General features: G+C 40.3%; 1 protein-coding gene across 3 annotated transcripts in view; it reads right to left on the bottom strand.

Moving 5' to 3' along the window:
• Positions 1-492: 492 nt before the first annotated feature.
• LOC145410792 (CWF19-like protein 2) overlaps positions 493-16,943 on the bottom strand; it is a 38,397-nt gene continuing 21,946 nt past the window's right edge. For 2 of the 3 annotated variants that reach the window (XM_080280900.1, XM_080280901.1), the window contains exons 10-17: positions 16,742-16,883; positions 15,609-15,754; positions 12,788-12,967; positions 8,226-8,321; positions 5,784-5,900; positions 4,061-4,216; positions 3,078-3,260; positions 493-1,469 (exon numbers count right to left, since the gene is read on the bottom strand). In XM_080280900.1, the coding sequence (XP_080137026.1) occupies positions 1,326-1,469; positions 3,078-3,260; positions 4,061-4,216; positions 5,784-5,900; positions 8,226-8,321; positions 12,788-12,967; positions 15,609-15,754; positions 16,742-16,883 (1,164 nt within the window). In that variant the 3' untranslated portion in view covers positions 493-1,325. Of the gene's footprint in view, positions 1,470-2,049; positions 2,119-3,077; positions 3,261-4,060; positions 4,217-5,783; positions 5,901-8,225; positions 8,322-12,787; positions 12,968-15,608; positions 15,755-16,741; positions 16,884-16,943 lie in introns of those variants that run through there. The other variant, XM_080280902.1, reaches the window with a different exon arrangement.

The following is a 16,943-nucleotide window of genomic DNA, read 5'->3' as shown; positions in this document are numbered from 1 at the left end:
TCACTGGTACTGTAATATAATAAAACGTTGATGCTACAATATTATACAAATGCTGTACCGTACTGTGTCTGTCTGTTCACGTATTACAGATTTTGTTGAGTATTCTGAAGTTTCTGATGCAATTTATTTTAATGATGAATTTATAAGTTAGACTCTAATGAGGAACCTACATGTTATGGTGCTTACTACAACATCCACCCAGGAGCCAAACCTCTTATTTCTCTGCACCTTGGTGTGGGGAAGGACACTGGTCTGACCTTGGTGAGGTACTGTCTACCTAAAAGGGGTGCTGGTTTCCTACAGTGTATATACTTTACTGTGGCTAACTGTAGGATGGCCCCAAAGAGGCAGTTGCCTGCCTAAAGGTAATGAATCTGCTCACCCAAACAGACTGGGATAATGCAATAACATTAAAAACTTAATTATTATAATGAACATTAATTCACTGGCAATGACAAATCCAATATAATCAGTGTTATAGACAGACAGAAAAATTATGGTAAAGTTTATTATTATTATTACTTTTTTTTTAGCTGATGACAGTTTTCTTGTACCATTATCAAATGAATTAAACTGACTGGTCATATAACTTATTAATTTCATAAAATTAAAGGGGATGAATTTACATAAATGACAAAGAATAAATAAATTCTGGCCACCATATTCTGATGACTGATTACTGACCTCTTCATATAATTATTATCATTTTGTACAAAGAAAATGCATATAATACTTAATGTTTTATAACCCATTTTTGCCTTAATTCCCCTCTCCCCCCCAAAAGGCAAATGGGTTATAAAATATTAGGTAATGTACCTGTATTCATTTTCTTTTTTTTTTGTAAACAATACAAAAAAGAAAATGTATCTATCTATTGCCAGACGCCATAATCCCGTAAAGGGTAGCCATTTGAGTTATTTGTTTTACGGGGAGGGGCACTAACCCTCCACCAACCCACTTGTCGACACGTAGGGAGCACGTATGGTTTGGTTATATGGTTACCACCCAGCGTTGTAAATGGTTTCTTGGCTTACAAGAAACCATTTGGCTTGTCACTCAACGTAAAGCCACTTGTAAAGGAAAGAAAAGCAATAAGAAGTGACAGGAAAGATGGGAGAAATAGGAAGAGACGAGGGCAGGCAGAGAAAAAGAATGATAAAGGCTAAGGAAGTAGGCAGCACTACATCAAGTGAGTGGATGATGGTCGCCACCACCTACCACTAGAAAATGTATACATCACCTAATAATTGATAACCCATTTTTGCTCTTAATCTCCCCCCCCCAACTAAAAAAAATAAAAAATGCCAAGAATGAAGCAATGCTAGCTACTCCTTATCTTCCTGTGTGGGATCAAACTCCTTATACCATTTACTAAACTCCATGACCTTCCTTCGCTGGTAATCAAAGTTTTCCTTATGAGGTTTACGCCACAGGTTCTTATCCAGGTCCAACATCCCTCCCACTATCTCCTGGAAGGTGAAATACAGCACACAATAAATTTCTATTATAGTATTCTCATTAATCCATCATCCAATCATTTCCTGTCCTATAAGGAGTTTAGGGAACCTACCTTTGGTTACTAAGTCCTCACATTTAAGGCAAAGAATGACCAGTTGCAAATCCCTGAGCAGCATTATGTAAGCAATATTGCTTAATCATCCTTTGGATATAAATTCTTATGGGCCACAGCTGGTTGATGCACCGGACTTCTCCAGACCACCAGGTGTCCGTTTGATAGTTACTGTACGTGAATATCACCCACCATAGTACAGTAAGAGGTTTCCGAAAGTACAGGGAACAATTTGGTTTGTCATTCAGTGTAGTCATCTGACATTAGCATTAAACTGAATGAGTGCATGGTGGGTGCCCCTACTTACCACAGTTTTATAATTTCAGATTCTATTATTTTGGTAATCTACTATTTCAGTACCTACTCCACTGACTTATGATCATAAATTGCAACAGTGTTATTAGGTCTCTGAGATGGAGCCAGGATTCCAGAGGCTCAATAAATGTATGAATGAGTGTCTTGCCTAATTCACTGGGCGTGCTCTTGATAGTTCTCCCTCATTCATACTTTCTCTTTTCATATTTTCCAGATTCTACCTCATCCCATTCCTAGGAGAGAAAGTGAGACAAAAAAATTAAATGATAATAATGATGACGATGATGATAACATAAATAACATTGTTGTCACTGAGAGGACTTACAGTATTTGGCATGAAAGCTCAATATGAAAACAGAAATGAGGCGTTTTATAATTAACTCCTCCAAGTCAAGTACAGCACTGTACAGTACAACAGACCCTCATTATACAATGAATTAATATGTGATGAATTGCTTATATGATGATAAAAAAGTTATGACCTTTTTTCTATATACAATAGCATTTTCACCTACATGGTGCTTATGATCCCGTACAAAACCTCACTGGTTGATAAGAATCACTGTTTTTGTTTACGCAATCACCCTCATGCAAGCCTACAGTAATCTGTTTGTTCCAAGATGGCATTTGCACTCATCACTATTGGGTGCATTAGTGTCAATGATGGAACAATATGGCGTTAAGTTCAAGCAGCAAGTGCCCAGGAGTAGAGTGAAATAACTACCAGTTTAAGTGAATTGGCAATTTGTTTTTAGACTTAATTTTTGTGGCAAGCAGCAAGTGAAGTGCAGCAAAGTGAAATAACAACCAGTTTAGGTGTCGGAAACTTGTTTTTAGACTTTGTTAGATGGGTGACCCTTGGCCAAAAACATATCCCCACTGAACCCATGTTATAAATGGCTCAATATACAATGACTTTTTAAAAACACATCCTCATCGTAAAATGAGGGCGTGGTGTAATATAGTCATCCTTTTTAATGCAACTTAAAATTGCCATCTCCCTGCCGTAAATGCCAAGCTGTAAAAAGAGATTAACATTACAATATGATGCTAGTCACAATGAGGTGCTGCTGAAAGGGTGTAAAGCTGTTACTGAGCTTCATGAACTACAGTTCTCTGTCAACGTCCAGGTCCAGGGACTATAATCATCTCTGAGCAAACATTTTTATGCTAAATTGCTGTGCTAGCTTACCTGGGCAAAATTATTAGGGAAATCTTGCTCATCTTCAATGACATGTGCAAACCCTGACTCCATGCCAAAGTCGACAAAGAAGTATGGGAGTCCCCGTGGCACTGAACTTCGCACGTCACGATTCTTCAGATCCACTAATTTCTTGTTCTGTGCCCACTCTTGCTCACATTCCAGGATTGCTTTCTGAAACATGTAGTGTAATAAAACACAGTGCCATTTTTGGAGAAATCTGCCATAACCTGAAAAACATTTTGTCGGACATACAAAACAGCAGGTGTATAATACTGATACTAAACCTGACTTATTTCTGTCTTCTTTCTGGCCAAGGTCAACAAAACTTAGAGATTCCTGTGTCTGCATTTTTTTTTTTTAACCTGAAAAAAAAAGTAACTTCTCAACAATGGGTAGTCCATTTGAAATTCACACAAATCTAAGGATCTTACTTATGATATTACAAGAAAGGAATCAATGGTCATCTGATTCACTGACTGATCCACAGTTAATAACAAAATTACTTGGGGAAGAAGTGGGTCATTAACTCCTAAAGTTCATTATATTATATAAATTTAAATAAATGGTACTCAGTTTTTAAAGTACATCTAATGGTAAGTCTCTCAAGGCCACAGTTCAGAAACTGAAGTTTATTCATTGTATTCAAACAAAAAGGACAAAGGAAAGGAATACAGTACTGACTTTATGAAAACTCTGGATATGGCCTAAAAGCAGTAACCTGACTGTTTAAGCAGCTGAAATTTCTTTACACTGACTAAATTAAGAATAAACAACTGAAGTATGAGACAACTCTTAAGTTGGTTACTTGAAATATGGTTAACCATTCTGAGGGGTAGATTTCCCAAAGCTCGATAAAACTGGCATCTGCAAAAATACAATACCTGTACAGTATTTAATTGTGACACTGCACTACTGAGTAAGTTAAAAGTGTGGAAATTTTAAAATAAAGATGCAAGTTCCTCAGTGCCTACCTTAAAATACATGGGAGCCATTTCCCCAACCTCCTTTGGAAGAGGAACACAGGTGATGGCCATGTGAGGGAAGTGTCGCAACCTCTTCACTGTCTCAAAGAATACACAGTCTTCATCACGGGAGCTGAACATCTTTACCAAAGACTTTCGGAAATTCTGAAGAAAGAAGTAACTAGGTAAAGCTATAGAACTCTGACATATGCCACATACTGCATATAAAGTTCTTGCATAAAACAATATTGTCATTGCTCTCTTCTACATATTACATATAAAGTTCTTGCATAAATCAATATTATCATTGCTCTCTAAGAAATGAAAAGTCATCCCTAATTCCATAAAGTGACATATGATCTTTTGGCATGAAACCTAGGTTGCCAACTGTTTCAAGATTACTGCACAGGCTACTTTTGAAATAGCAAATGCAAAGCAAAATTTATGGTCTATAATATTTCCACACTCCATTTTTCTTCTTTTGTCTTCACTGCTACCAAACCACACCCCACTATCTGACATCCACCTCACTCTCACAACACAGACAAACCTTCAAGCATAACATCAACAACAGATCTGTGGGAAAGTCCAGGCAAGGCAACAAAAATCTTTCAGTCTACTGGGTTCGCATCCAGATCTGCCTGGGGTAACAAAAACAACAACAGCAACAACACATTAATTCCTCCCATCCCAGCAGTTTACCATCCTACCTTTCTCTAACTCATGGTTGGTTGTAGCAACCATCATCTGCATACTGTACTTCATGTAGTACTGCCTACTTCTTCCTTAGGTGACTCTACACTGAGTGACAAGCCTGACAGTTGCCTGTAACCTTGGAAACCATTTACAACTACCACATAACCAAATAATGGGGTGATGTCAACCCTACTATGGTGCCCCTACTAATTGAGTGGGGAGATGCAAATGTGGCATCCATCTGGGAATCAAACCTTGACACATTTCCCTGTGCCTCACTGTGACAAGGTGCTGTTCACTGCAAGAAAACATCAATCCATCACACGGGATGACCCTGCAGGGGCAACTGCTTGCTGCAGTTGATGGTTCTGCTCAGCCTGACAGACCAGGGTTACTCTAATTCTTTTATCTCCCGCTAACTACAGCAAGTCATTACTATAAATTGCCTTTATTTATGTTTTTATTTATTTATTTTTTATGTCCAACACTGGACACTGGCCTGACAGTCTTCCCTGAGGCCCAGCAGTTCTCCCATGTGCCACAAACCTTCACAAGATCACATCAGCAATGCCTACTAAAGTTCTGTTGTAACCTATACTGGTAATGACATTATACAGGTTTCCAATAATATAAAGTACCAACTGTATGGAAAAAGATGTCATTATTTTGGAAAAAGGAGAATTACCTGTATCTTTTCCTCTCTTGACAACTGTAACATACAAATCAGTGTTAACCTCTTCAATCCAACGATGCCTTTTTTCAATGTATTTTTGCTATCTTCAGACCCTTTTAACCAGTAGGGGTTGGTATACCCCTTTTAACCAGTAGGGAGACCCTTTTAACCAGTAGGGGTTGGTATACCCTTCATTAACACCTTCACTAAAAGTGATTCTTAAGTTGCATAAAATCATCAAATGGTGGTTTGATTAAAATAAGACATAATCAAATTGATGGGATTATGAAAATGAAAGACAAACTTGGACTGAAGGGGTTAAGATAATGAATGATGTACTCAGATTGATGGTTATAACTGTACCTGGATCTCGGCCCAAAGATCCTCATCAGCCTGTACAGCACAAGGCACATGGTGGATAGGTACGATGAGGCAGTGGCCGGGGGTGAGGGACTGATGAGGAGGCAAGCACACATAGCACTGGTATCCGGGAGGGAAATACACGTCTTAAGAAATGAATATTTAAGGAATCAGTACGCTGCATGAAGAAATCATCATCATCATCATCATCATAATTTTTCCACTGCCTAAAGACACAGTAGGGTAGGATCCTGAGACAAGGAGAGATATAGTACAAAAGAAGGAGACCCTTCAACAGCATGGTAACGGAAATGCATAACTTTGGGGCATCAGGATGCTGAAGGAAGATATAATGTATTGAACTTTTAATTTCTTTGCTATTATGAACCATTTTTCAATAAATTCTTCCCATGCTTCAGAGAAACATACCTCCTTTGCTACTAGGTGGCTCTCCTAAGCTGAATAAAATCATCAAAAGTATGTCAACAACCACAATACTAATAATAATCATCATCATCAACATCATCATCCGGACCTCCTTTCCCACCCTAGGCCAGGGTAAGGAGTAGCAGCATCCAGACAGCCCAATTTTGCCCACTCCAATGGGCCACATTTCCACTCACTCATCATTCAAGCCCCCGGAATCCTGGCTCTATCTGATATGCCAAAAACTTTCACCACATTCTGTAGCTTCACATAAAGATATCTGTTAGAGTCAATCCAAATGCTGTCACATTAAAAAAAGGTGCCAAATCTCTGATCATACACTTCTTTTCACAACATTCATCCAGCCAGCTCGATCTCGTCAGTCCCCTAGCCTCAACAACTTCCATACCTCTCTTCCTCACACACTCACCCACCTTCTCCTTGGCCTACCTCGCCTCCTCCCTCCTTCAAATAATTATAATAATAATGGTGGTAATAATAATAATAATAATCATCATCCGGACCTCCTTTCCTACCCAAGGGCAGGGTGAGGAAATAATGATAATACAGTAATAATAATAATAATAAATACACAATATTCAAGGATATAAATTTGTAAAGTCTTCCATGAAGAATTCACTTCATCCATCTAAATACAAATCATGAAATATCCAGCATCAGAAAATGTCATCCAGAGAAGTTTTCTAAGGGCAAAACATCGAAGTTCAGGGTAGTGTAAGTCCAGCCTACAAAATTCTACCCCATAAAAACTCAAACCTCCCCATATTTACCCAGTCTAATCAAATTGATCTTTCTGTATTTACCCAGCCTAATCAAACTGATCCTTCTGTATGGTGTCAGTCCACAACACATCCTGGACGCTGCCTATCTGTTAGCAGTCTGATACTTGGGAGCATTCTAAGAGTTCACTTGTGGTGGTTGTGTATTACAGGTCTCCAATTAACCATATCCTAACACTGGTTTGTGTTGTTCATTTCATTTTGTTTCATTTTTAAAGACTCCAACATGCTTGTATGCCTTGGCCTTGGTCACCTACTTGCAGCTCTCTGTGCTGCTTGATCTCTGGCAGCTTCCCCATTCAGTCCCCTATCCCTGAGGTCACATTCAATGACCTCGTCCCAGGTCTTTTCAGTCCACCTCTCGCAACCCTACCCCTAACGTTAACATTTCTTACTTTCTGCATCCAATTATTATCCTCCATCCTCTCCACATGTCCAAACCATCTCAATCTACCTCTCATCACAACACCAATGCACTCCAGTCCCCATCCTACCTCTCAACTCTCCCACTGTAAACCTAACCCTTCCAGGCCATGCATTCAAGGACGCACTGTACATCCACCTAATCTCTGTCACTTCTGTATGTTTGAGCCTCTGAATATCCTCTTCCTTTACTGCCCAGGTCTCAATACCATACAGCATTACACTCCTAACATGCCACACACAAAGATCCCTTAGTAATAATTCAAAGCAGACAAAAATCAAATCAAATGATGTCATGCTGCCTCTTAAGAAATCCCCATATTAAGGCTGACTATGGTACTGTTGAGGTTTTCTATCATCTGAAAGTTTCATCACGTGCTAATATCTTTTAAGTCCAAACAGCTGCTGGAAACTGTTGGAACAATAGAAATCTGAGCTTCACAACATGACCTGTAATACAGTGTGAATCTCAGCTTTGACTTTGACTACTTACGTGGGACTGAATATTCTGCCTAAGTGTGATGATTGAGTGGGTAATTACCAAACTTGCAGCCACACTTCACTCTTTTCATAATATTTCCCAGGGCCAATGGCAGCCCATCAATACAGTCCTTCAATCCATCTCAGATTTTCAGCATATATGGTACTCTTTAAATTTATATCAGTTTCATTTTTGCTGATTATGCATTCTTCTTCCAGAAACTACACAAACTTATATTCACTCTGTTCTCCTACTACAGTATTATCATCTCACCTGATCTCCAGTTTAACTAACTTTTCATAACTGAATTCTTACCTTAGTTCCCAGAGCAACAATCAGGTGCTTGGGCATCTCTTTGTTGTCAAAACACCACCGGCAGGACTCCAGGGAACGCTCTGATCGCTTGTGCTCCTATGGCAGATATGGAAAATTACACATCCATTAATACTACTACATTCTGAGTGCATGGGTATGACCAGACACTTGTGCATGCATGTGTACACTGGACATATGTCTGCAAATTTTTTAGCACTTCTGCTTTTCTCTTCTTCTGCTGGATATTATTCCTAAGCTGAGACAGTCCTGGCATGTTCCTCCATCAACATGTGATTATATGGTTAGAAAGAAAGAAAAGTGAGGGACGTGCCCTAAACTCAAAGCAGACACAGTGCCCTAGCAGGTGAATTTGTACTCCTGGCTGAACATCAGTACCTTTAAGTCCCAATATGTTTATGTGTATATGCTTGTCATGAACACTAAAACACCAGTAAGTCATTATGGATATATGGTTTACTTCAACTCTTGAGCTGCAACATGCGGGTAAACTCGCACACAAAACAATGTTCCTGATTGTGACATACGGGAACAGCATATTCCACAGCCTCCATGTGATTTTGATGGTGGCTGGATAACTAACAATGTCCAAGAGCCAGCTGGAATTATACAGCAGAGAAGAAAGTCACAGCCTGTCAAAAAACTGAAATTTCATCCTGGGCAGTAAGTTCCATAGACACACTCTTGTTAACACCAGAAGCAACATCAAGCACTAAGTAACTGATATACTTTCTGCAGAGCCTGTTGTAGCCAATAACACAATCACCAAATTTAAGTATAGCTAATAAAATGTGTTCTTGGCAGCAATTTTGATGAGTAATGACATCTGAAAAGAATCTTCCTACTTTTCTGGGCTATGAACACACTAATGATATCATCTGAGTATTGCCAGAATTTGTTTTGCAGAACAAAACTTTTGAAAGATAAAGTTTAAAGAAAATACCATAAGAAACACATGATGTTCAGTATATTACCTAAAGAAAAAACAGCTGTCTTTGACTGCTTTCCTGCAGTTCACCACAACACCATCAGAGGGAAAAAAAAAAATTCAAAATAGCCCATTCCTTTCCTGCCTGACACATTCATTCACTTTAACTTGACAATTATTTCTATCTTTTTGAAGCTTATTTCCTGCAGTTCAGTTGCAGACTAAGACAACACTACAGCCCTGCATCCTTTCCATAGCACTTTTTCCTAACTGGCACTATATTCTTTTACATAAGGCTTAGCATTCAAGATTGGGAGACAGAAATTTAAGGCCAAGTTAAAGTAGAGAGAGTATATTTATCAGTAAATCAGTCCAGTGGACAACATGAGATTGGTCTTTTATGGGGAAGATTTCAAATCCAATCAACTTGCTAACTTAGGTTCATTATACATCTTCTATTCATGATCCAGTTCTATATTGCCCCATCAAGTGCACAGGGACCCAGGGCTAAGGTAGTTAGTTCCAACACTGCTTTCCTTGAGTGGCATTATGTAAGCAACAAACCAACTCTAAACCTTTCACATTTGGATGGAGCATCTCATCCCACTAGATCACCAAGCATCCATTTGTTGGCTACTGTACTGTATACAGTTACTAACACATGTGCTATTGTAAATGGTTTCCTGGGATACAGGAAATTATTTGGTGGTAGCTGGTGGTAACCATTATCCATTCATTTGATGCAGTGCTGCCTACTTCTTCCTTCCTCTTTCTCATTCTATCTCTGTTTCTGCCCTCCTCCCTTCCTACTTTTCCCTTTTCTTCCTGTCACATTTTACTACTGTACTCTTCTTTCCACTTCAGGTGGCTCTACACTGAATGACATGTCTAATGGTTTCCTGCAACCCAGGAAACCATCACAACGCTGAGTGGTAATCATATAGCCAAATTAGAGCGTGAAGGGGAGCCTGCTATGGTGGCCCTGTTAAATGGGTGGAGAGGGACATGCAGCATCTATCCAGGAACCAAGCCTCCACATTTTTCCTCACACCTCGCAGTAGTGAGGCATTATCAGATGCAAGGGAATGTTGGTTCACCACAAGGGACGGCCCTGAAGGACAGATACCTGTCTGAGGTAGATGGGTCAGCTCAGCCAGACAGACTGGGGTTCACTAACAACAATAGGAAATAATCTGGCTCCATTCAGACCATTTCAAAGGCCATTCAGGTCCAGTTGGGTCCACTGACACATATAACAGCAGGACCATAGTCAATCAGGCTCATCTTTCTGTCCATCATCCAATCCTTTTTTGCTCCATCAGAAACATGGGGGTCTAAGGCTGGGCTACTTAGTCCTGAAACTTAATCCATAAACTGCAACTGATGGCCTGAGCAATACCATGGGGGGACTGCAACTGATGTCTCAGGCTATACCCCCTCCCACTCATCTCTCTCCCCCCCAACCAAACCCTACTCCCTCACACCAACCCTAAACCTTCTTCCCCTCACATCCATCCCCTCCCCTCATACCCTAACTTTCTCCTTCCAATGCCACTCCCCTAGACAGACTGATAAATACACTCTGTTCTCATCAACTTGGGTATTGTGATATGGGTAAAATCATCCTGCCCCTTTAACAATGTTTGTTTCTGAGTGCCTAGTGGTTAGAACACCCCAGTCATGGTAATATTTATACTGGTTACATCCTCTACAGATGATTTTTTTTTTTTTCATGTCACCAATGAGGGCAATGAAGAATGTCAAATTGGGGAAAGCCCTAGGAATTGAAGGAGTGTGTGGTGAAATGCTGAAGCATGGGGGAGACAGTAGTAGAATGGATGTGGAAGATGTGCAGATTGGCCTGGGAGGAAGGTAGAGTCCCGGAGGATTGGAATTCAGGTATAATTATTCCCTTGTACAAAGGAAAAGGGAAAAAAGAAGTGTGTGGTAATCATAGCGGCATTTGTCTTCTTAGTGTAATAGGAAAAGTGTATGGTAGGATACTTACTGAAAGAGTTAGGGAAATAACAGAGGAATTAGTTGGAGAAGAACAAGGAGGTTTTAGGAAGGGAAGAGGTTGTGTAGATCAGATATTCATTCTCAGATCTTTAGTGGAAAAGTTTCTAGAGAAGGGAAAGAAGTTGTATCCGGCTTTCATGGATTTGGAGAAAGCATAGGACACGGTGGATAGACAAGGATTGTGGAAAGTATTAAGAATATATGGAGTAGATGGAAAGTTGTTGAATGCTGTGAAGAGTATGTATGATGGTGCTAAGGCTGCAGTGCGTGTAGATGGTGAACTGAATGAATTTTTCTCTTTGAAGGTTGGGTTGAAACAAGGATGTGTCATGTCTCCATGGTTGTTCAATCTGTACATGGATGGGGTAATAAAAGAGGTACAAGGTAGGGCAGTGGATGTTGGAGTGGCCCTGGTGAGAGAGGGTAGTGTTTGGAAACTCCCTGTACTGTTGTTTGCACATGATACTGTGTTGTTGAGCGAAGACGAAGGGGAGCTGCAAGGCTTGGTGGATGAGTCTGGGAGAGTGTGTAAGAAATGGAATCTAAAGGTGAATGTAGGGAAGGGTAAAGTGATGGTCTTTGAAAGAGGTGAAGTCAGTGAATGTACAGTGAAGATGGATGATGAGGAAATGGAAAATGTGAGTACGTTTAAGTACTGTACTTGGGTAGTGTGATGAGTAAGGATGGAAGTTTGGAGGGTAAAGTGCTTGAAAGGGTACAACAAGGGAGAAAGGTTGCTCGTTCCTTGAAAGCAGTGATAAGAAACAGAGAAGTGAGCATGGAAGTGAAAAAGTTACATGACAGTATTGTGATACCAGCTCTAAAGTATGGAAGTGAAGCTTGGACGTTGTTGGAAGGACACAAGTCAAGAGTGAGAGCAGTGGAAATGAGTTATTTAAGAGGGGCCTGTGGAGTCACATGGAGAGACAGGCTGACAAATGAGGATATAAAGGAGCATTGTGGTGTGGATGTGGATGTGATAGGAAGCGTTAGGAGGAACACACTGAGGTGGTTTGGCCATGTGGAGAGGATGGAGGGTGAGAGACTGACGAAGAGAGTGTATGTGAGTGAGGTGGAGGGGGGAAGAGGGAGGGGGAGGCCGAGGATGAGGTGGAGGGATGGGATGGAGAGGTATATGAGAGAGGGGGGTGTGAGTTGGAAGCAGGGCAGTGAAATGGCGGGGGACAGGGCAACATGGAGGCTATTTGTTTGTGGCCACCCTGAACGGGATTGAGGCCTCTGGCAATAGATAGACAGACAGACCAATGGGGGTGGCAGACTGGCCATTTAGCCGTCAAGCCTTGGGTCCCGACATCTCAAAAGAAGGTAAAATGGGATTTGCTAATACTGTTTTTATGCTGTACAGTAAATCTTCAATATATGCTGGGGATGTGTTCCAAACTATCACAACACTTTACATATAACTGCTACTGTAAATTGTGGGAAACTCAAATTCATAGGCAGTAATTAAACCTGCATAAGCAAGTTTCTTTAACTTAATGAGAACTTCACAGTAAGAAAAAATGTCAGAAAGGGCTACTTCGAGTATAATGAGAAATGCCTGTACATTTATAGTACATACAAAACACTTGCTCACCTGTATGGCCTTCAGCCTATCACGTTCAGCCTGCTTAGCCATGGTGTCCTTAGTGGCAATCTTGCTCATGAACATGTCATCAAGGTCATACTCCTCATCTAGTCGCTCTCCTGCTCCCTTCACCACATCCTCAAATAATGAATTCTGGTCCTCAGCTGTTGTGCCCTTCTCCTGCTCAAACTGGTGAAGGAAAGCAGATAAAATGGGAACTGAAACAGAAACACATTGAAGTCAAACAAATTCATCATCATTATCATCATCATAATAATAATAAATGATCACCGTCATCACCCTGATCTTCTTCGCAACAAACAAAGGGAGAGAAAGGACGAAGTGGGAAAACTAACACCAGCATACCACATGAAATGGCCCTGACAATAATTCAAATATCACTCAAGCCCCCAGGATCCAGGATCCACTTCACAGGTCAAAGCCATCTGAACATTTTATTGTTTTATTTTTCTTAATAAATATGTTTTGCTTACACCTGTCAGACAGCCAATCAGACAATCATCAATTTGAAGAAAAGAGTTCCATTTCCATGTAATGTGCATCTACATATACAATTTACTCAACCAACTTAACCTCCTGTCAGTTTCCTAGTCTCTTCAATATCCATAACCTGCTTTCTCACACACTCATGTACCATATCCATCCACCTTGATGGCTTACTGCACTCCTCCTATCTCCAAACTCACCCAGTTTCTTAACCTCATCACCTTCACATACCCTACTTTCTCACACACTCATTTACCATATTCACTTACTTTTGTCTTGGTTTACCACACCTCAGACCTTCAAACTCACCTATACTCTTTTCACCAGCCTACAGGGTATTTACATCCACTATGTGGCCATACTAAGCTAAGCGCACACTCTTCTACTCTATTATCATCATACTTCTGTATTCCACATTTCATGAATTTTCTGCTTCTTGTCCTATTCAGCATACACATCCCACATACAATCCCATTTCCACTGCTCTCGTTCTTCATTTTTCAAACTAATGCCATACTAAAGCCATACATCCCTAAGTTGTGGTGAACACCAAAAAATCTTAGGCAGTCTTCTTGCTGCTTCATTACTCAGTTCTATGTTCCGGATCAAGGCAATCATTACACAAGTCAGCTTTCTTCCCTGACCCACTCTAACCTCCATTACTTTTACACATTTACTTCTGTGTTTTGTCACTGTATGAAAGTACTGTACTTACAAAATCTTCCAGCTCTTTACCAATACATTACGAGTCACCTTCTCACTCGACAATCATCAGTTCAGTTTCAGACCTCATAACTCATAGATATTATCAAAATTTTGAATCAGACTTCAAGAATCCAACTTACTGTTAATAAACAGCACCTACTGTCTGCACACACCAGATGTGAAATATTCAACCCTCATTCATTACTAACTTCACTCCCCATTCCCAGACATTTTGTTTTACCCTCTCTCACAACCCCATTCATATACTGTACTGAAAAACCATGAAGACCTCATACAGTACATCCTTTGTAATGTTAGCACTGATAATCAACCAGTTAATGAGACATCCATCTACACTTACATATGCTTCGCTATCACTCTTGAAAGCATTCAGCAGCTTTCCACCCTCACCATACCGGAACAGAATAGTGCAAAGACCATGCAACTTGGAAGGCAGCCACCAGGTGAAAAAAGGTGTCTTACAAAATATATTTACCTTATATACAGTAAGCAACATCAATGATCCTTCCTTTTTTACCATATACAGTAATCCCTCTAATATCCGGACGCCCAATAACCGAACATCCCCACTAACCGAACCTTATCATCCTGGGATCAAACATTCCCAAAATGGTCCGAAAATCCAAAAAAATTGGAAAAAAATCGATTTTTTGCCGTCCGTAATTTGAACTTGCCGCGCGCGCCGCGTGAGAGCATTGTTTTGGTTCGTCATTCCTCCGACGTCCGATAGAGCGCCGCTGCATCCTCCCCACTTCCCGCCTGTCTCTCACCGCGACAAGACCTACGCTCTTCGCCATGGCTTGGGAAAAGTTAATGTGCAACACTTAAATTTAATGGAACATTATTTGGACTAAAGTGAACACTGTGAAAAGAACGGACTTCTGTGTGTTAGTGACTAAGTTCAGTGCAAGACTTCAGGAAGAGTGTAGTGCAAGTGCTTCAGGAAATCGTTCTTACTGTCAGAGTCCGAGAGGAGGCGGTTATTCATCGAGGTGGCCAGGGACTTGCTGTAAGTAGCCAAAATGTTTCATGTTGTACTATTTTCCATACTATATTTACCAGAATGTTTCATATTGTATTTTTTCCCATACTATACTTACCAGAAAGTGTCATACTGTACTTCTTTCCATACTAAACTTACCTCATGCATGTGCAGTAGGAATGTGTTTTTCAGAGTTCGGTTAGGTTCGGTTAGGTTAGGTTCGGTTAGAGTCCATAAGTACCAGAATGTTTATTAATGTATGAACATACTGTACTTCTAAACCCACATTTTATGTGTCTATTGCATTTATTTCAGTCATTTATGTGCCTTATTGGTGTGATTTGGGTGTTAAATAGGTGCTATGCATGTCCGGAGGGAGTTGTATAGGTGTTTCTCTGTGTTAGGGTCCGTAAGTACAAGTCCATAAGCTGGGGCCCAATATCCGGACAAAACCAATATCCGAACCTACCGATGGCTCTATTGATCCGGATATTGGAGTGATTACTGTAATACGTTTAGATATATTAGGCCATCAGTAACTTTAAGTCTTGTTCAGATACTTCTCCACCGGCTGTCTTACTGCAAATATTTGATCCACACTTCCCAAAGACCCACCATGCTCTTGAGGTCACGAGCATCATCATCAGGGAAGTATCTGGCCCTCTGTCCATCTCTGCCATGGGTCCTGGTGTCACGTTTCTTCTTCCTTCTCCCTCCCCACTCCTCCCCTCCACCTGCACTCATCACAGGTCGGCAGATACCTGAGAAAGAAGCCATCATGGTTAAACTGAAATTATTTTCATTACTAAATTCTTAATTAAACTGAAATTATTTTCATTACCAAATTCTTAACTTTCCAAACTAGAGGCTGTTGTTGTTCTTGAGTAACCCTGGTCTGTCTGGCTGAGCAGACCCATCAACTGCAAGCAAGCAACTGCCCTTGAAGCATTGTCCTATGCAACAGTGAACTGGTGTTCCACTGGAGCAGACAACGTCTCACCACAGCTAGGTACAGGGAGGAGTGTGGAGGTTTGGTTCATTTGCATCTCTCCATCCAGTTCACAGGAGCACCATAACAGGCTCCATATCATCCTCATTATTTGGTTTTATGGTTAACACCTTATGTTGTTAAAGGTTTCCTGGGATACAAAAAACCATTAGGCTTGTCATTAACAAAGCCACATGAAGCAAAAAGATGAGTAGTATAAGATAATGTGAAGGATGTGAGAAATAGGAACACAGGAGGGCAGACACCAAAAAAGAATTATAATGGTGAAGGATGAAGTAGGCAGCATTACATCGTGAATGTATGATGGCTGCACCACCTAGCACTAGAAACAAAACCTCAAAACAAACAGAAAAAAGTAGGAAATGCTAACAACACAGTGCCACATGAAAATGGCTGCATATTTATTCACTGTTCTAGCCTTTAAAATATCATCACACAAGTTGTAACATTCACATACACTTTCCTGTTGTGCTGGATACAGTACGGACGGTAGGTCTAACAAACTACACATATTGTACAACTAATACACAATTATTTCAAGATCTTTATCATCCATACTTTTCATTCATGGGGCAATAATGAAACTCAACTGCAGCACAGGGTTAATCATATAATTCCTGTATGGTACATCCTCCATCAAAACTAAGAACTCCATTAAATAAATATTAACTGACAGGTTACAGCTTAAAGCCTAGTTGCAGCATGATATTCATACTTATAAATAACTGCAATGACTCACCTTTGTCATTCATCCTAGTCAGCACTACCACTTGCTCTGTCACCCCAGCCTCTCCCTCCTCTGTCTTGTTCCCACTCTGGCTGCTGTTGGCACGAGCAGCTCTGGCTGCCTCCATTTTAGCCTTTAACTTGTTTGCCTGTGCCTGAAAGGGATGACCAGTACATTATAACCAGTGAGAGAAAAAGAAAAAAAAGAAAATTAT

The sequence above is a fragment of the Coenobita brevimanus genome, chromosome 86, assembly GCF_032717465.1.
Source record: "Coenobita brevimanus isolate Jiangsu-jjx chromosome 86, ASM3271746v2, whole genome shotgun sequence".
NCBI classification, from domain to species: Eukaryota; Metazoa; Arthropoda; class Malacostraca; order Decapoda; family Coenobitidae; genus Coenobita; species Coenobita brevimanus.
The sequence above is the reverse complement of the archived record's forward strand: the minus strand, read 5'-3'. Positions and strand labels throughout refer to the sequence as shown.